At 49.3% G+C, this 20,640-nt stretch overlaps 1 protein-coding gene across 5 annotated transcripts in view; it reads right to left on the bottom strand.

Annotated features, from left to right (window-relative positions):
• Positions 1-20,640, bottom strand: part of UBR4 (ubiquitin protein ligase E3 component n-recognin 4) — a 129,876-nt gene that overhangs the window by 10,619 nt on the left and 98,617 nt on the right. For 3 of the 5 annotated variants that reach the window (XM_040326722.1, XM_040326725.1, XM_040326727.1), the window contains 17 exons: positions 19,916-20,045; positions 18,191-18,348; positions 17,940-18,049; positions 16,673-16,814; positions 15,090-15,171; positions 12,734-12,907; positions 12,499-12,620; positions 10,902-11,099; positions 9,890-9,970; positions 9,701-9,788; positions 7,529-7,656; positions 7,274-7,381; positions 7,068-7,187; positions 5,303-5,493; positions 4,824-4,997; positions 2,789-2,888; positions 2,428-2,646 (listed from right to left, as the gene is read on the bottom strand). In XM_040326722.1, coding sequence (XP_040182656.1) covers positions 2,428-2,646; positions 2,789-2,888; positions 4,824-4,997; positions 5,303-5,493; positions 7,068-7,187; positions 7,274-7,381; positions 7,529-7,656; positions 9,701-9,788; positions 9,890-9,970; positions 10,902-11,099; positions 12,499-12,620; positions 12,734-12,907; positions 15,090-15,171; positions 16,673-16,814; positions 17,940-18,049; positions 18,191-18,348; positions 19,916-20,045 — 2,325 coding nt within the window. Of the gene's footprint in view, positions 1-2,427; positions 2,647-2,788; positions 2,889-4,823; positions 4,998-5,302; positions 5,494-7,067; positions 7,188-7,273; positions 7,382-7,528; positions 7,660-9,700; positions 9,789-9,889; positions 9,971-10,901; positions 11,100-12,498; positions 12,621-12,733; positions 12,908-15,089; positions 15,172-16,672; positions 16,815-17,939; positions 18,050-18,190; positions 18,349-19,915; positions 20,046-20,640 lie in introns of all 5 variants that reach the window. The other 2 variants (XM_040326724.1, XM_040326726.1) reach the window with 1 other exon arrangement.

The following is a 20,640-nucleotide window of genomic DNA, read 5'->3' as shown; positions in this document are numbered from 1 at the left end:
CGGTCGTGCGACGCTGTACCCAAATACAATTCAAACAATTTCTTTCTTACAAACAGAACTTTCTTTTGGTGGTATTTTTTTTTTTTCTAAGTGTATTTTGTGCGTATACTTGAGAGAGGAGCCGGACTGCAGGAGTTGGGAGTAGGCAGGCCTCCCCCAGAGGCAATCTGCCACCTTTCTCCATGCCCCGGGTGGCAATGGCGGGTGTGTGAGGGGGTCCTCCCACACAGCCCGCCCTACCTGCTCCGCTTTGAAGCCCAACGGGGCAGAGGGACTCCCTATAAGGGAGTGAGAGGATTAGCCCACTCAACCAGCCCCGTTAGTCCTTCGCCTCTCTTTTTAGAGACCGCGTGGTCAAAGTGCGTGCATGTTAACCCAATTTAGAGTGCGTGTAAGTGTGGTGGTTTTTGTGGGAGGGGGGTGTGCGTACTAAGCGCAGGCTTATCTCGCATAGCACACCCACCGGGAGCCGGGCTGAGACCACCAAACTCAATTCACATGTAGCTGAGACCCGGGATCCGAACCTCTAGCTGCAGAGGTGAATGGCTTGTCAGCGCAGTGCCAATCGCGTTGAGCCACCGCAACTCCCTTTTTTTGGTGGTATTCGATCATCTCTGCGGTTTATATTTTTTGTGCTATAAACAAAATACTAAAACTTTATTTTTTTTACTTTCCGCTACAAAACATATCTAAGAAAAAAATTTAAATCAATTTTTTTCACCAAATTTTGGCCAACGTGTATATATTGCTTTGAGGAAGGCTTCATAGCCGAAACGTGTCAGCATACAGCCTGTACCCATGTAACAAAGTACTTTTATACAAGAGCATCTGAGTTGTCAGGCTTCCGGATTTAAAAAAAAAAAAAAAAAAAAAAGGATTTTTCTACGATTTTGGTATTTTTTTATACTAGTAATGGCGGCGATCAGTGACTAAAGCCTGGTACACATGATCGGATTTTCCGGACAAAGCGTAGGACTTTTGTCCGAAGGACGTTTGCATGCAAGACAAGTTCATGGCCAAGAATTTTCGGCCAACAAATACGAAACTATGTTTTTTCAGCTCTTTAGCTCCACCCTTTGGGCAACTTCTGCGAATGTTGTGTTAGCATTGCTTCTGAGCATGCGCGTTTGTACTTTTGGAGTTTTGTCCAAAGGACTTCTGGACACACGATCGGATAATTCGACAACACACATTTGTTGGCAGAAAATATTAAAGCATGGCTAGCCAACATTTGTCCGCGGAAAAACCCGACAACAATTGTCCGATGGAGCGTACAAACGGTTGGATTTTCCAACAACTGCCTGCCATCACACACTTCCCGTCGAAAAATCTGATCGTGTGTACAGCCCTGCGATATTCCGGTGGACAGACACTGACACTTTTGGGAACCATTGACAATAATACAGTGCTTAAAATATATGCACTGTCACTGTACCGACACTGGCTGGGAAGGGGTTAAACATCTATTGCAAACTAAGGGTTAAAGGTGTTCCTAGCCAGTGTTTTTGTGTACTGTGTGTGCTGCTTACCTGCGCCCATCCAATGCAGCCTCAATGCCCATCTGCAGCCTGATCCGCGCCCATCCAATGCAGCCTCAATGCCCATCTGCAGCCTGATCTGCGCCCATCCAATGCAGCCTCAATGCCCATCTGCAGCCTGATCCGCGCCCATCCAATGCAGCCTCAATGCCCATCTGCAGCCTGATCTGCGCCCATCCAATGCAGCCTCAATGCCTATCTGCAGCCTGATCTGCGCCCATCCAATGCCCATCTGCAGCCTGATCCGCTCCCATCCAATGCAGCCTCAATGCCCATCTGCAGCCTGATCTGCGCCCATCCAATGCAACCTCAATGCCCATCTGCAGCCTGCTCTGCGCCCATCCAATGCAGCCTCAATGCCCATCTGCAGCCTGATCTGCGCCCATCCAATGCAGCCTCAATGCCCATCTGCAGCCTGATCTGTGCCCATTCAATGCAGCCTCACCATCTCTCATGCAGTGCAGGAAATCAGGGGGGGGGGGGGGGGGGGGACGAGCGCCGTCAGAATTACTGAGACGTCACCTTCTGTTTACAGTACTCGGCTCTGAGTCGGCAGTCACATACACAGTCCTGCCTCCGCCATTGGAGGCAATGCTGGTGGCGGGACGTGTGTGTGTGTGACGTCAAAGCCGAGTAAACAGGACATGACGGCTTGCGATTCCGGCGGCGCTTGTTCCCCTCCTTCTCCTCAGAGGTACACAATCAGGCGTATAACACGCACCCGAGACCCCCCCCCCCCCCCTATTTTCAGGGTGGAAAAGTGTGCGTTATATGTGTAAATATGATATATATATATATATTCTGTGCACAGCTGCTGGCCTGTAGCAGTAGAAGTGTTATAGGGCTGTCAGCAAGTGGTTAATAGATTTTGTTGACGGTAGTCACCCACCGTCATTCCAAGTGTCCCCAACGCTTTCTGCCTCATCGCCATGGCCATGCGTTTCTTCTCGGCGCGAGTCTCTTTCCGCGCGGCGTCAATCTTCTTATTGACATCAGGGTGTTCTCGAAGGGCCTCCAGCAAGTTCTCAGCCAGGGTCCCGATCCCTTCGTCACTGGACACTTGCTCCAGCTTGTGGAGGTTGGTTATGGAATCCGTGCCAATAAGAGCCTGTGAAGCAACACGATGGATGAAAACTAATGCAACATACATCAGGGTAAAGCTGGAGTCTGGTTAGGCTACCTGCTGGCATAAATAACGAGCCGGTGGTGGGATCACACTGGCGGGAAGAGACGCCATGCAGGAAACTTACCTGTGTGGGAGGGTGCTGGATGGCCAATCCTCGGAGTAGCCGCAAAATAAAGGGAAGAGCCGGGCGAGAGAGGAATTTCTTCCAAATATCGGCGTCCAGACTGCAAGGAAAAGACACTCATGAATGGACTGCGCATCAACACAGAGAAAGTCCCCTGCCAACTATTTCTCTCCAAGAAAACTGCATGCTGAACCCCTTTTTGGGCCGCAAGCTGTAGATTAACTTTCTCCTGTATGATACCCCGGGTGCTGACGGCACCAACTGTCCTCACTTTGACAGCTAGCAGCCAACACGATGCATATGGTCACTTGCAGTCAAATTGGTTTCCGATAAAAAAAAAAAAAAAAAAAAACACGACAGGTGTTCCTGTCTCTCGGTTTTATAAAACAAATGCCTTTCTTTACTTTATTTCAGAGCTCCCGTGATCACATGACTGACCCACTCTCTCCTCTCCCTGTCTGACAGATGCAGCAAGGGGGGGGGGGGGCCAGGGATTCCACCGGTGACGTCAGTTGGGATGAGAGGAGGAGAGAAGAGCGAGATGCGGCCGGTCACGTGATCGCCGGGAGAAGCTCTGAAATACGGTAAAGGCAACATTTTTTTTTTTTATAAATTACAGAACCAGGAGCATCTGCCATTGGCATACAGAGAGGACAGAAGAGAGGAAAGGAAAGGAAAGGACAGAGGAAAGGACAGAGGAAAGGAGAGGACAGAGGAAAGGAGAGGACAGAGGAAAGGAGAGGACAGAGGAAAGGAGAGGACAGAGGACAGAGGAAAGGAGAGGACAGAGGACAGAGGAGAGGAGAGGACAGAGGACAGAGGAGAGGGAGAGGACAGAGGAAAGGAAAACACAGGAAAGGAGAGGGAGAGGACAGAGGAAAGGAGAGGACAGAGGAAAGGAGAGGGAGAGGACAGAGGAAAGGAGAGGGAGAGGACAGAGGAGAGGAGAGGGAGAGGACAGAGGAAAGGAAAACACAGGAAAGGAGAGGGAGAGGACAGAGGAAAGGAAAACAGAGGAAAGGAGAGGGAGAGGACAGAGGAAAGGAGAGGACAGAGGAAAGGAGAGGGAGAGGACAGAGGAAAGGAGAGGGAGAGGACAGAGGAGAGGAGAGGGAGAGGACAGAGGAAAGGAAAACACAGGAAAGGAGAGGGAGAGGACAGAGGAAAGGAAAACACAGGAAAGGAGAGGGAGAGGACAGAGGAAAGGAAAACACAGGAAAGGAGAGGGAGAGGACAGAGGAAAGGAGAGGGAGAGGACAGAGGAAAGGAGAGGGAGAGGACAGAGGAAAGGAAAGGAGAGGAGAGGGAGAGGACAGAGGAAAGGAGAGGGAGAGGACAGAGGAAAAGAGGATAGGACAGAGGAAAAGAGAGGAGAGGACAGAGGAAAGGAGAGGAGAGGACAGAGGAAAGGAGAGGAGAGGACAGAGGAAAGGAGAGGAGAGGACAGAGGAAAGGAGAGGAGAGGACAGAGGAAAAGAGAGGAGAGGACAGAGGAAAGGAGAGGAGAGGACAGAGGAAAGGAGAGGAGAGGACAGAGGAAAGGAGAGGATAGGACAGAGGAAAGGAGAGGAGAGGACAGAGGAAAGGAGAGGAGAGGACAGAGGAAAGGAGAGGAGAGGACAGAGGAAAGGAGAGGAGAGGACAGAGGAAAGGAGAGGACAGAGGAAAGGAGAGGAAAGGACAGGAAAGGAGAAGAGAGGACAGGAAAGGAGAAGAGAGGACAGGAAAGGAGAAGAGAGCACAGAGGAAAGTCCACTGGTCCCGCCGGCACGGTCACAGAGGGCGCGCGGCCGCACGCCGGGAATTACAAAGTGCCGTAAATATATGTTACTTTGCCCAGCCGTGCCATTCTGCCAACGTAAATGTACAGGAGTCGGTCATTAGCCGGTTAATAGGGCCGGCTTCCTCTGGTGGCAAGGGGTTAAAGACAAATATGATCGTACAAAATAACTTTGTCAGGAGCTCCAATTAAGCTCTTGCATCATTTAGAATTTTTTTGGTCTTTCTACAAAAGCGCCTGCAGGCGCTGACTCACTTCTGGGCGCTGGGGATGTGCTTCTTCATGTAGTCCAGGGCGTTCTGCGTGATGCCCTTCTGAAGGATGAGCTCCTTCAGCTGATGCCCGTTGCTGTTGTTCTTGATGCCGGCTGCGATTTTACAGAAACAGTCCAGGAAGACTTTGTCATCACCGCAGTGTTCATCATCATACCTAGGGGACAGAAGACAGGAGTGACGCTTAGCCCCCCCCGTTCACACTGGTGCGACTTGTCATGTCACTTTAAAAAAAATATATAATAATTGTTGCCACTTGCATAGACTTCTGTAAAATTAAGTTGCATGCCACAATGAAGTCAGCAGTGCAAATCGCACTGATGTGCGGCTTTGAAATCAGGCCGAAGTAGTGCGATTTTAAAAAAGGCACACTGAGTGAACCAGGGCTTACCCATACAATGTAATGAAGCCTAGTCACGTTTATATTTGTTGTGTGTACTTTTGTGTAGGAGCGCCACCTACTTCTCAAAGGTGCAGAAGGGCTTGAATCGCTCCACCAGGATCTGCATCTTCTCTATCTCACCGAAGGACAAGTAAGGGATGATTCGCAGGAGACCTTGCAGCACGCTGGGGTTTGATCGAACGAACGTGCTGTTAATCTGATCCAAAAGCATCACCAGCTGATCCTTGTCTCCAGTGAGCAACAAATTACTCTGAACAAGACAAAAGCATTGGATTGGGCTGTGAATCGCATGCAAAAAGCATAAAAAACATACTCAACATAATAATAATGTGTACCGATGGGACAAATGGCTTCACTGTAAACGGCACAGGCGAACATCGCCTCCTAGGGGCTATAACAGGTTTTACACAAAGCTCACAAAATGGTTTTATTTTTATTTAATGCGATTGGTTAAATCCCTGGTTCACACCAGTGCGGCTTTGAAATCGTGCTACTTCTGCACTAATTTCAAAACTTCCGATCATTGCGATTTCATTTAACAGAATTCAAAGCAAGTCGCAATGAAATTGCAGAGAAAAGTAGCGCAGGAGCCTTTTTCAAAGCCGCTGCGACTTGAGCTGCAACGATTTGAACGCTTTCACTGCCGCAAATGGGGTGCAAATTGTAACTTGCGATTTTTAACTGAAATCGCATTGTGTGAACCAGGACTTATTCCCAATCAATGATCGGTTGACGATCATATTGATAAATGTGTGGCCACTGTTGGACTTCTTTTTTTTTTTCTCTGTAGTTTTATTTCTGAAAAAGCACGCGCATTCTTTAATTTTTACCAGAGAAGCATTTAGGGGTTTAGGAAAGATCGCAACCATATGGTCGGGATCCACCCACGTCTGGACCGGTGTTCTGCTGAGCTGGTTCCTCCTATCGATATGGTTCCCTCTTGACTGCGCAGGCACAATCCGAGCCGACAGAAATCTCCGAGCTTTAACAGCCGTTTGGCAGCTGTAGACGCGCTCGCTCCGATGCTTAGTTATACACGCCGCTTTATTCTTCACGCCGCTCTATAACAGTAAGGGGCCGATCAGATGTGATATTGAGCAGTGCTTTTCTGTTTGTTTATACACGCCGCTCTATACAGCAAGGGGCCGATATGATATTGAGACGTGTAGTTCATTGATAAAACCATTGCCCAAAAAAGCACTGCTCAATATCGCATGAGGCCCCGACCCTTTTTCAGCCCCTTGCTGCGGCGTGTAGTAGAGAGTGGCGTGTCCTCCGCCCCTTTTGGCGCGTACTATAGCGCGGCGTGTCAAGATCACATGAGTCTCCGACCCGCTGCGCGGCGTTTATAAATCGGGAGTGAGCGCGTCTACAACTGACGATCAGCTGTTGAGGCTCGGAGATCTCCGAGGCCTCCTGCTGCGCATGCGCCGCATCAGCGCAGTCGAGGCTGGAAACCTATCCGATAGGGGAATCAGCTTGACAAGACACCGCTACCCTGTTCAGCCTCTTAGCGAGCCACCGATCGCCTGGGCCTCTCTGCTCCCTCCACAGCCCAGTTTCCCCCGGGGGGAGCCCTGAGAACCGAGTGATCAGTGGTGTTTGATCGCTCGATTCTCAGTGTTAGAGCAGGGGGGGGGGGGGGGCGAGAGAACAAATGCTGCATCCACCTAGGTAAATATGATTCTTAAATGAACACAGATCTCGTAGTTCTCTTTTAATCTTCATAAATGGAGATGAATCTTAATGAAGTATTAAGTATCGGAAGTAGAAGGCAGGTTTTGGAATAAGGAGATGTTGGGAGTCGCAGGACTGTGGTCTCACCTTGTCTTCACTTAGTGGCTCAGCGTTGGACTCATCCAGTATAATCTCCATGATACTCAAGACTTGTTCAGCCACGGCAGCTCCTCCGCTGTCCTTACTCTCCTGCTCCGCCACCAAGGCCTGGAGAAGAGGAGAGGAAAAGGCTCAGCCACAGCCGCCAACAATTACAGATACATGAACCAATCACAACGCTGGAAGCACCTTACCAGATTGAGAGTTCCTAACATGACATTCAAGGTGTTCATCTCCAGCTTCACCAGCTGCTGCCGGTTCACTTTAACCTTCACACAGTAACTGAAGAGTTTGAGAAGAACCTGGGAAAAAAAAAAAAAAAAAACACACACACAACAGATGTCAGTGACCAGACCAACCACAAGGAGGCGCTGTATAGAAAGAGAACCTGTCTGAGGCCTTCAAAGCCAAGAGGCATGCAGCGCTCTTCACATATAAATCAGACTCACGGTCAGGAGGTGACGGCCCTGTTTAAAGTCCTTGATGCCAGCCAAGCGGTTTAGCATGCACTCCAGTCCTCCGCACTGCGCCATCACTCCCGCCATTTTGTACACTTCCTCTTCATCCTCCTCCTCATCTGCTGGCAGGAAATTGAAATGCTTTGTAAAATCACATTTACTGTACCCAGGCAAAGCAGAACTAATAAAGCAGGCCTAGACCAGCAATGGATTATTTCCACTTTCTTGCAGCTAGTGACTGAAAAAGTGCCACTAAGACCCCTCCATATACTAACCTTAAAGGAGGTCCGCTCAAAAATGGAACTTCTGCTTTTCGACCCCCCCCCACCCCTGTCCAGTGTCACATTTGGCACCTTTCAGGGGGAGGAGGGAGCAGATGCCTGTGTAATCCAGGTATTTGATCCCACTTCGGGGCATAGGCATGTCCGGCCTCCGTCATCCCCCCCCCCCCCCCCGCTGTCTTCTGGGAGACACACAGGTGCCAGAAGATAGCAAGGACCAGTGGGATTGCGCAGGGCAACTCGTGCAATGAGCAGTAGGGAACCAATAAGTGAAGCCACAGGGCAACTCGTGCAATGAGCAGTAGGGAACCAATAAGTGAAGCCGCAAGGCTGTACTTCCCGATTCCCTTACCGAAGATGGCGGCGGCATCCGAGAGCCGAGGGACAGATCGGCTTCGAGTGCCGACATCGCAGGCATCCAGGACAGGTAAGTGTTCATATATTAAAAGTCAGCAGCTGCAGTATTTGTAGCTGCTGACTCCGCTTTAAGGGACCAGGATCTACATTTTTTTTTGGGGTTAACAAACGCTTTAAGTCCAATAAGGTGCATGCCACTTTCGGGACTTCTTACCTATATGTAACAGGGTTTATTGCACACTCCGGCTGGGCGTGGAGAGAAGCAGAGAGCAGCTATGCGTGCCACACCCCTCTGCTGCCCATTCACAGAAGCTTTTATATTTTTGTGAATGAGTTCTCATAATACAAAGGCTTCTGTGAATGGGCAGAAGGAGAGGAGGGGGTGATCAGAGCAGTTCCAGCAACTATGCTCTTGGAGCTGCTGAGATAACATTGAGCAGCATCAGAGCTCAGGAAGTCATCTTCCTGAAGAACAATAAACCTGTCAAATTAATAGAGGCATCTACAAGCAGCAGGTACCTCGTTGGACTTAACTCATGGCATTGCCTGCAGTTTTAACAAAGTACCTAAATTCCTGGAGTTCAGCGTTAAAGCCTAAATGCAGCAAGACACAACTGCATAATTAATAGCCCTGCAGTAGGGCAGAAATAACACAATATCAGACTTGAAAGCGGAGGTCCACACAAAAAGTGAACCTCCGCTTTTTGGAACCCTCCCCCCTGGAGGGGGGGGGGGCGTGCAGATACCTGTATAATACAGGTATTTGCACCCACTTCCAGGAATAGACTCCAATGGGAGTCACTCCACTCCCCTGCTGTCTTCTGGGAAACACACGGGGACCACTGAGGACGCACGGCGCTACTCGTGCATGCGCAGTAGGGAACCGGACAGTGAGGCCGCAACGCTTCACTCCCCGATTCCCTCACCGAGGATGGGGGCGGGGGCAGCAGAGACGCGAGCGATTGCTTAGCCTCGGCTGCCGACATCGCGGGCGCACGCAAGTGTCCATTTATTAAAAGTCAGAAGCTGCCGTATTTGTAGCTGCTGGCTTTAAAAAAAAAAATATAAAAAAAATTGGGTGGACCTCCGCTTTAATGAGCAGTGGAGAGGATACCAACTTATTAGAATATTATTTATTAAATACAGTACATGGTACAAAAAGAACACTGGGAGAATTAAAAAAGCATATATAAAATATACGATAAGAAGTGAGCCCCTGTGCGTCGACTCGTTTCGCCGCTAAGCTTCGTCAGGTTGAGTATTGCAGCAAAAGTCCACCTCCTGTGAGCCCAGGCAGTCATGTACCTTCCCCTTGGGGTTAGGTCTTCAAGCCTTCTTTGGCTCACAGGAGAGGGCAGTGCCATTTAGGAAGGCGCTTGCTCTTTGCAACATTCAGGAGCCACCCCAGAGAGAGAGCAGGTCGGTCACATGACCAAACCAAAGGCGTTGGCAGGAAGAAAATGGGGCATAAAACATTTCCGGTGCCAGCATTTCTATACACCGGGATCCCTTTGTACTGTTATACCTGTAGTGGAGTCAAGAGACTCAATGAACTCCTCTGTGGCATCACCCAGAAGTCCTCTCATACGATAGATTATTCTCATAGGTTCCCCCTGATGAAGACAACGGGTCAGAGCAACAAAGCATCACTCGCACAGCTCACAATACATTCAGTTGTAACGAGAAGAAGTAAATTAAGGATAATGAACTGTACCTCATTAGTTGGGCACCACACCTTCTTGTACACCTCGGCTACAGGAAGATCCAGACTGATAATCTTGTTATTCACCAGCAACTGCAATAGAGAGAGATGCAACATGCAGTTCACCTCTATTTTACACCACAAGGTCTATTTCACGAGACATTTCTAGGAGATTAAAATTGGCCTTTGTAAAAAAAAATTCCAATACCATTTACAGAGAAACCTCAGTTTGCGAGTAACGAGGCTAACGAGCGTTTCGCAATACGAGCTGGACCGTTCGGAAATACTCGTTCGAGCCTTTCTGAGTTCAGCTGAGCTGTCTTTGAGCCTTTCCGAGGCTCTGTGGCGCCCCCCCCCCCATCTCTGGCCACATGCAGCATTGCATGCCATAGAAATGTGGTGTGCAATACCGTATTTTGCCTGAGGTGCTGGGGCGCCAGAGTCTAGCAGAGCCGATCGGAGACACTCGGAAATACTCCGTTCCCAAGGTCTGCTGAGCAGGGCCATCTTAATAGCATCACGGGCCCCTGGGCAAAGAAATGCTCTGGTGCCCCTACAACGATGACAGTGCCTCCCCTGTGTATCTATCACGCTCAGTGCCACTATGGGGCCCCCAATTTCGGGGCAGCGTGGGCTCAAGGACCAGCTGCTTTGGGGAAAGTGCAGGGGGCCCCCCCATGCAGCTGGAGCCCCTGGGCAGTGCCCTCTCAATAAGACAGCCGAGCTGTCCCCGGGCATTTCCGAGGCTCTCCGACACCACCCCCACCTCTGGCCACATGCAGTATTGCATGCCATTGAAGTCAATGCTGAACAAATTATTTTCGTTTCCATTGACTTCTATGGGGAAACTCGCTTTGATTTGCAAGTGCTTTGGATTACGAGCATTCTCCTGAAACGCATTATCCTCGTAATCCAAGGTTCCCCTGTATGATAATTTATAGCACCTCATATTCAATAGTATGCCAACACAGCACAAGCCTTCGCTATATGGGGAAGGTAGCCTCTGCTAGGATACCACACTCACCTCCATCCCACTGTCATCTTCCAATAGGGCCACAAGGTCACAGTCCTGGCAGATCTTATTCTTGATGTCCCTCATTAGAGGCCCAATGCCCGGCTCATTGCTGCTGTAGGGATTTCCTGGCATTCGGCCCTGCAGGAAGTCTTCCTGCTGGGGATCTTTCTCCAGGGTCACAAAGAACTCCGTCACTTCATTCTCCTCCTGAAAATCAGAACACAAATCATGGCAACATTACCCATTTAAAGTATGATGGAGCCCCAAACATCTCCTCCTAGTGCCGGGGTCTCAAACTGGTGGCCCTCCAGCTGTTGCAAAACTACTACCGTATTTTCCGGCGTATAAGACGACTTTTTAACCCCTGAAATTCTTATTAAAAGTGGGGGGTCGTCTTATACGCCGGTAACCTAATATGCTTACCTTATCCGTGACATGCAGACTGCGGCCGTCCATTTCTCAAAAGCCGCGCCTCCTCTTTCTGTGGTTCGGTGATAGGCGGAACACTCAGCTTCCCAGGAGACACGGTGTTTAGTGTTCCGCCTATCACGGATGCCCTCTCGTCCGATTCCGAGGACGAGAGGGCATCCGTGATAGGCGGAACACTGAACACAGTGTCTCCTGGGAAGCGGAGTGTTTCGCCTATCACGGAACAGCAGAAAGAGGAGGCGCGGCTTTTGAAAAATGGAAGGCCGCGGTCTGCATGTCACGGATAAGGTAAGCAGTGACACACTGAGGCATGTACCGTATTTATCGGCGTATACCGCGCACTTTTTTCCCCTTAAAATAGGGGGGAAATCGTGGGTGCGCGATATATGCCGATACCCGCCTTCCACGCTCAGTTTGAATGCCTGTGCCAACGTATACCGAGTGCAGTACACTCGGCCAGGCTCGGCTTCGCTCGTGCTCACGCATAAACGTCACAGAGCGTGAGCACGAGCGAAGCCGAGCCTTGGCGAATGTACTGCACTCGGTATACGTCGGCGGAGGCGTTCAAACTGAGCGCGGGAAGCGGCGATTCGACATCGCGGGAGAAGCCGGGAGGACACCACCGAAGCCGCAGACGGACCCGACGAGGCCGCCGCGCAGGACACCAAAACTGTAAGTACTAAAATGTTTTTTTTTTACAGGAATTGCGGGTCCACATTAGGGGTGCGCGCTATACGCCGGAGCGCACATTCCCCCGATAAATACGGCAATTGGGCACAGTGAGGCATGCAACGGTGGCACAGTGAGGCATGCAACGGTGGCACAGTGAGGCATGCAACGGTGGCACAGTGAGGCATGCAAGGGTGGCACAGTGAGGAATGTAATGGTGGCACAGTGAGGAATGTAATGGTGGCACAGTGAGGTGAGGCGAGGCATGACTAGTAGGAAGGGGGTCGTCTTATATGGTGAGTATAGCCCAAAACCAACATTTTAGCTGGAAAATTAGGGGGTTGTCATGCTTGTAACTGTCAGCCTTGCAATGCCTCATGGGACTTGTAGTTTTTCAACAGCTGGAGGGCACGCCAGTTTGAGATCCCTGCCCTAGTGGGACTCATGCCCCGCCAGCCCGGTGCATTACAGCACAATAGAAGTGAACCAGGATCACACCGACACTCACCGGGTAAATGATGCTGCACAGCCTTTCAAATATAAAAACGGGAGTCCTGTAATCGTCAAGGCTGTATCGTTTGGCGGTCTCGATACAAACGGCCATGAAAGCCTTGGTTTCCGATTCGGTGCCTGCGGAGAAGACAAGATGGAACAAAAACCTCCGTCACACACCAGATAAACCAACACTGCAATGATCTACAAAGGCTGCCCCCCCACCATGCAGAGGACGGGCGGAATGTCACCTGTTGTCATGTCTTCCAGCATCTCCAGCAACATGTCCTGAGTCTCATCGATCAGTTTGGTCCTCTGCACCACCAGTTTCCTCAGACACAGGTAGCCGTTCAGCACCGTTCCCACCAGACGACTCTTGAAATGACGCTTAATGGACTCAACTTCCACAAACGAGGATAGAAGGCCTGAAAAACGGAAGGAGAGGATTTGTTGAGGGAATAAGCACAAGACTGATCAAAGGTATTAATTGCGGGGGGGGGGGGGGGGGGGACAACCGATACAACTGTAAGGGGCCCCAGGGCCAGAAGAAGGCAGAATGGTGAAGGGGAGCCGTGTTGTGCACTACAGAAACGATCTCGCAGCTTCTGCTGCTCTCTGTGTCATTGAACTCAGACATCAAGCTCTTTACTGACACCTCTGGCTACTATGTGCATGTGCACCCCTCATGTGTGCTGCCTGTACTGCGCTCCTCTGTGTCAGCAACATGTCAGCTTTGTGAAAATGAGTTAGGACTAGATGGGAAGATTTCCTTTACAAGCAGGAGCTGTGAAGGAAAGGGAGGGGTGTTTGTGTACATGGAGGGGCCAGAGGCTTGTGCGTTTACAGATTTGTGTATGTGTGGGGCTGACATATACAGGTGTGTGTGTGTGTGTAGGGGGGCTGGCATATATACAGGTTGGGGGGACCGACATATACAGGTGTGAGGGGGGCTGGCATATATACAGGTTGGGGGGACCGACATATACAGGTGTGAGGGGGGGCTGGCATATATACAGGTTGGGGGGACCGACATATACAGGTGTGTGTGTGTGTGTGTGGGGGGGGGGGGGGCTGGCATATATACAGGTGTGAGGTGGCTGGCATATATACAGGTTGGGGGGACCGACATATACAGGTGTGAGGGGGGGCTGGCATATATACAGGTTGGGGGGACCGACATATACAGGTGTGAGGGGGGGCTGGCATATATACAGGTTGGGGGGGCCGGCATATATACAGGTTGGGGGGACCGACATATACAGGTGTGAGGGGGGGCTGGCATATATACAGGTTGGGGGGGCCGACATATACAGGTGTGTGGGGGGCCGGCATATATACAGGTGTGAGGGGGCCGGCATATATACAGGTGTGAGGGGGCCGGCATATATACAGGTGTGAGGGGGCTGACATATACAGGTGTGAGGGGGCTGACATATACAGGTGTGAGGGGGGGCTGGCATATATACAGGTTGGGGGGACCGACATATACAGGTGTGTGTGTGTGTGTGTGTGTGTGTGTGGGGGGGGGGGGCTGGCATATATACAGGTGTGAGGTGGCTGGCATATATACAGGTTGGGGGACCGACATATACAGGTGTGAGGGGGGGCTGGCATATATACAGGTTTGGGGGCCCGACATATACAGGTGTGTGGGGGGCTGGCATATATACAGGTTGGGGGGGCCGACATATACAGGTGTGAGGTGGCTGGCATATATACAGGTTGGGGGGACCGACATATACAGGTGTGAGGCGGAGCTGGCATATATACAGGTTGGGGGGGCCGACATATACAGGTGTGAGGCGGAGCTGGCATATATACAGGTTGGGGGGGCCGACATATACAGGTGTGAGGCGGAGCTGGCATATATACAGGTTGGGGGGGGCGACATATACAGGTGTGAGGCGGAGCTGGCATATATACAGGTTGGGGGGACCGACATATACAGGTGTGAGGCGGAGCTGGCATATATACAGGTTGGGGGGGCCTACATATACAGGTGTGAGGGGGAGCTGGCATATATACAGGTTGGGGGGGCCGACATATACAGGTGTGAGGTGGGCTGGCATATATACAGGTTGGGGGGGCCGACATATACAGGTGTGAGGTGGGCTGGCATATATACAGGTTGGGGGGACCGACATATACAGGTGTGAGGGGGGCCTGGCATATATACAGGTTGGGGAGGCCGACATACACAGATGTGAGGGGGGCTGGCATATATACAGGTTGGGGGGGGGGTGACATATACAGGTGTGTGAAGGGGGGCTGGCATATATACAGGATTGAAGGGGGAGGGGGGGGCTGAGTGCATACAGATGAGGAGGCTGGTGTGTAGAGTCGTGGGATGGCCCGTGGGCAAGCCCTGGGGAATGTTGGTCAGGCTGGGATGGGGGGCCCAGCCCTAAAGCTCTGTAAAGGGCCTCAAAAATTTCTGATGGCTGCCCTGATTACGGGGCTCCAACTGTGACACCTCAAGAAAAGGAGGGGTTTGGTGGGAAGGAGGTCCTTCGTATTTAAAGGTCAGTGGTAAAGGGTTAGAAGATAAGAGATAGGAGATGTGTAGATTATAAAGTGGTACCATACATGAAGCCTGGACCGTCCTACCTGTGAGGCTTTTCAAGGCGTAGCCTTGCTGCAAGTCTGTACTGAGAGTTGCCTCCTCCAGCGCCAACAATCGAGCGATTTCCTGTGAACAAATAACGTATTACTTATCCATACCTGTAATCCGGCTTTGTACTCAAGTGGTTCTAAAGGCTTAAGGTTTTCTGGGTGCTGCCCCCCCCCCCTCTTATACTTACCTGAGCTCCACCTCTAGCCAGCGAAGTGCATGAGAGCAGTGGCTCTCCAGGGTCTCTCTCTCCTCATTAGCTCACAGAGTAGTGGGAGCCGCTGTCTCAAGCTGCTGTCAATCACAGTCAGTGAGCCAAAAAGGAGAGAGTGGAGGCAGGGCTGAGCCGTGCTCAGTGTGTGAATGGGCACACAGAGTGAAGCTCAGGAGTGAGCCTGCTTGAGTGCCCCCATGCATTGCGGGCGGTATTAACCCTTTATCGGCCGCTAGCAGGGGTTAATACTGCACCGCTAGCGGCCGTATCCCACGGCAATTCCGAAGGTATAGCACCGCTATACCGCCACCGCGCCTCCCGCTCCAGTGTGAAAGGGCCCAAAATCTGACTTGGTATCCGCCTATTGCAGTCCCTGTACAGCAGAGCTCAGAGGGAGGAGCAGCACAAGAAGCGGATGTGATGTGGTGCAGCGCTCATGTGCCAACACAAAGGACATATTATAGGAAGAAAAGGCAGAATGACACAAAGGGGCAAATGCTTGCAGGTGTTTGTTATTTTATTTTTACTTGAAAAAGGGGTTGGAAAGGGAGGAGTTTTTTTAATCTTAATGTATATTTTGCATTAAGATAAAAAGCCTTCAGGCCCCCCCCCCCCTTTAACACTTACCTTGAGGTCCTTCTCTGTCCAGCGATGTCCACAGTGTCTCAGCCGTCTGAGATTCTCAGTCCCGATTGGCCCAGACACAGCAGCGGCGCCATTGGCTCCCACTGTCAAAGCCAATCAGTAGAGCGAGGGGGGCAGGGCTGGGTTGAATGGACACAGAGGGCTGCGACTTGGTTTGGGTGACCCAATAGCAAGCTGCTTGCTGTGGGGGCACTAAAAAAAGGAGGGAGGGGCCAGGATCACAGAACAGGGACCTGAGAAGAGGAGGATTCAAGCTGCTATTTTATTTTTTTCCTGCATTTTAGTTGCAGTGGATTTGCACAGCGCAACTAAAATGCAGGAAAAAAATAAAATAAAATAAAAGCGAAAAATTCGCAAAAATTCTCCAGAGCACATGGGCCCAGAGGAGCCATGTCCTTCTCCTTACGCTAGGCAGAAAAAAAACTGGGGCTGCATGATGGAGAGAGGGATGTACCCGGGGGACCCGCCCCCTGGGAGGTGCTATACTGAGAAGTGTTTTAACACTTGAAGTGCTGTTTTTTTCTGCCTAGTCATCTCCTGAAAGGAAGGTTGATAACCCTAAGGTCAATTGCTGCTGTGTCCGTCCATGAACGAAAGAGAAATAGGCTTTACAATCACTGTAATGCAAATAATGCAATAGGGAAAAACACTTCCTGCCTTTAGAACCACTTTTAGCTTTAAAATAAACCTCCGGACTATTTACTGTCCAACTGCCATTACCTTGGTGATGAGATTTCCGACATAAGGCAGGACGCCCCGGGCGGCGAGATACACCTTCCAATGAGCCGGCTTGATGAGTTTCTGATACAAGGCCAGATACTCCGCTGCGCATTCACCAGCCAAACTCAGCTCATCCAAATAGCTAAAAACGACAGAAACAGAAAAGAGAAAAGCATAACTTAGCTTGTCTATACGCACAACGGATAGAAATTGGGGAGTGAATATGAAAACGCATCGCCTGTAGCACCCCCATTTCTATTTGCAACTCCAACCTGAACTAGGAAAGAGGGAATTTAGCCAGTCACAACAGGCAGACCATCGGACACCTAAATAAAAGCGGTCCTCACTTCTCCAGCTTAAAAAATCTCACTACTACAAGGTTTACATGATAAACTTGTCACTGGTCTCTAAATAAGTCATCTCTATAAAACACATCTTAACCACTTCAGCCCCAGAAGATTTGGCTGCCCAATGACCAGGCCATTGTTTGGGATTCGGCACTGCGTCTCTTTAACTGACAATTGCGCGGTCGCCCAACGTGGCATCCAAACAAAATTGACGTCTTCCCCCCCCCCCCCCCCCCCCCACAAATAGAGCCTTCTTTTGGTGGTATTTGATCACCTCTGCGGGTTTTTATTTTTTGCGCTATAAAACAAAAATAGAGCGGCAATTTTGAAAAGAAATTCAATATTTTGTACTTTATGCTAAAATAAATATCCAATTTTTTTTTTTTAAACTTATTTTTTCCTCAGTTTAGGCCGATATGCATTCTTCTACATATTTTTGGTAAGAAAAAAAAAAAAATCTGCAATGAGTGGATATTGATTGGTTTGCGCAAAAGTTATAGCATCTACAAACTAGGGGATAGTTTTATGGCTTTTTGCATTATCATTTTTTTTTTTTTTACTAGTAATGGCGGTGACCTGCGATTTTTGAAATGGGGGGGGGGGGGGGGGGGGGGGGTTACAGCAATTTCCTTGATCTTACAAACTATGTACAGTTTTTTTTTTGTATTGCTTTTGCTGACAAGTCAGGGGACATACTGACAAGTCAGGGGACATACTGACAAGTCAGGGGACATACTGACAAGTCAGGGGACATACTGACAAGTCAGGGGACATACTGACAAGTCAGGGGACATACTGACAAGTCAGGGGACATACTGACAAGTCAGGGGACATACTGACAAGTCAGGGGACATACTGACAAGTCAGGGGACATACTGACAAGTCAGGGGACATACTGACAAGTCAGGGGACATACTGACCTGGTAAGAAGATCCAGGACTTGTTGTCTGCGGCTCGGGAAAGTAGCCAGGGCCTCGACGATGGTGCAGGCGGCCTGTCTTGCTGATTGGGTGGCCGGGGTGAACAACACCTGCATAGTAAGAAGAAAAGCCTGAATCTGTACACATGGCTGCAGAGATCGGTACAGAACAGAAAAGCCATTTGCACGCAGACAGCAGTAATGGCGACAGATATTGGAAGAACACGGGGGCGGGGGTGGGGGGGCGCTCACCTGTCTCAGCCAGTTGTTATGTCCAAGTTTAAGATCCACAGGAGTCGGCCTCTTCCCTTTCTTGCTCAGGAATTGCTTCCACTTCCAGGAGTATTTCTCCTGCAGGTACAGCTGCCTCAGGTCTGATTTGCTCAAAGTTTTTCCAGTGTTGTCAATCCCTTTCAAAGGAAAAATTACAGCCAGAAAGGAACCATTAAGGCTAAAAGCTAAAAAAAAATTTTGGGCATCATGTGCGGTAACCTTTTCTCCCTTTTACAATAGTCTAAACAGTGGAAGGTTTCTGTATGACAACGTGCATTGGGTGGGCAATACTGATCCTGTTCTAGCGTATATATATATATATATATATATATATATTATATACACACACACACACACACACACACACACACACACACACACACACATACATAGATGGTGTAACGGAACGGCCCGTGATACCCAGAGACTTTTGAAGGATGCGGGGTACTCCTGTGCCAGCTTCACTAATGACTCTTGGGTCTAGGGTCATCCTATGTCCAATAGAGGCATAGGATGACTGAGAAATGATATCATGAATTACATGAGATGGGACAATAATGAAAATTCATGTATTGCAGGATATCTTGAAATATTACAAGTTGTTAATTCTGACCCCAACAGGTCAATAGGAGAGTGTCTCATTCAAGGTGGTACATAGACTGTAGAGGTGCTAAGTCTACCTGGCTGTAGTGATAAAAGCTTGCTGTGATTGCATTCTATTGTCTATTGTGCTAATTAAGTAAGTCTGCCTCTCAAGAACCTTTCATTGTGTGAAGTTCTATTGATGATAATGTGTTGTGACTTAGCACCCTCTAAAGGTCAGTCTACAAAGGAATGTGTATTGTGTAGCAGGTGAGAATAACTTATCGCGGAGTCAGAACGTCTGGGTAATGACTAGTAATTAGTTCATGTAAATTATCTGAATGTCATTATCTAAAGGAATGTGTATTGAAGTTCCTTGTGTCATGTTGTGGGTGGAGTTGAGTCATTGTCCATAATTTGGTTGCAGTTTACCATTAAAGTATCCATTCGTTTGGAACCAGAGAACAGAGCTTGTGTCTCGTTATTCTGGGAAAATCCATATGGATCATGTCTGCTGGATTGTGGAGTGTCGGATAAGCTGTCTTGGGTTGGTGGGATGGAATATCGTAAACAGTGTTAACCCCTGACCGTTACAGATGGATATACACACACACATATAGATGGATATACACAAACACACACACACACACACACATATATTATATACATATACACAAGCTGCTGTCACAATACCAAAATATAAGACATACAATAAAACGCCAAAGTGCAGCGCTTATGAATTCAGATACATGCCAGAAGATTATACAGTGCTAACATGAAAATATCTGTGCTTTAAATACAAAGGTACCCTTGACAATGTCTTTCATGACGAAACATTGTTCTTTGCTCGGGGAGGCGTGAGAACCGAGCCATCAGTGGTGTTCCGTGGCTCGGTTCTCAGTGCAGAGACGCCGGGGGACAGATGCAGCATCAGACTGATGCTGCATCCACTGAGGTAAGTATGATTCGAGAAAAATAAAAAACATACTTCTCTTTTAAGTCATAAGTGCCGCACTATTGGGTTTTATTGCAAAAGACCCTTGGTTGCTACAGAATCTTCTTTAGCGCAGACCTGAGAACAATCAGTAGGGAAAAGCAATACAAAAAGACCTGGAGTGATACCTCTGGAGGGTAGACACTTCTTCCAGGCCTCATACGATGCTTTGGGATCTCTCTTGAGCCAGAGCTGTGCCTGCGCATGGATCTCATTGCAGTACGGCTTCACTGTGGTCAGAGTTTCAACTGGAGTATCCTGCGATGAGAGACAACAGGATGGGAAAGTTGGGGGTAAAAATAAAAAATAACAACAGAGAATGGAAGACGTGACATCTGTACCAATATGATGAAAAAACGAACAAAGTTAATACTTTTAAAATAAAAAAAGCGGTGATTAAAATCATAAAACAGCTGAGGGGTGTGCGATTTGAGGAGGATGTCTAGCAAATTCTTTGGGGATTATTCAATTATCCTCAGAGTACCCCATTTATGCTGCAAAGGGAAACTGGTAAAGTAGTTGAAAACCCATTTTTATTACCCTAATGCAGTGGTTCTCAACCTGGGGGTCGGGACCCCCATGGGGGTCAAATGATGATTTGCCAGGGGTCACCAAATCCTGGGCTGTTCCTGAAGCCTGCACCGCTCTCCCAACCTTTTTGTGGCTGCCCATCAGGGCTGTCCCTGGAGCCTGCAGCCACCCACTCAGCCACTTCACAGCATGGGGGGGGCACAGACTAGAGGTCAGCTGACTGGTGAGGAATGTGAAGTGGGAGGGGCTGGAGGAGACCCCATATCCTGATTTTGGCATAGGTGTCATTGCTGCAAGACACCACAGAGCTGGAGACACAGTG

This window comes from Rana temporaria, chromosome 10 (assembly GCF_905171775.1).
Source record: "Rana temporaria chromosome 10, aRanTem1.1, whole genome shotgun sequence".
Classification (NCBI taxonomy): Eukaryota; Metazoa; Chordata; class Amphibia; order Anura; family Ranidae; genus Rana; species Rana temporaria.
The sequence above is the reverse complement of the archived record's forward strand: the minus strand, read 5'-3'. Positions and strand labels throughout refer to the sequence as shown.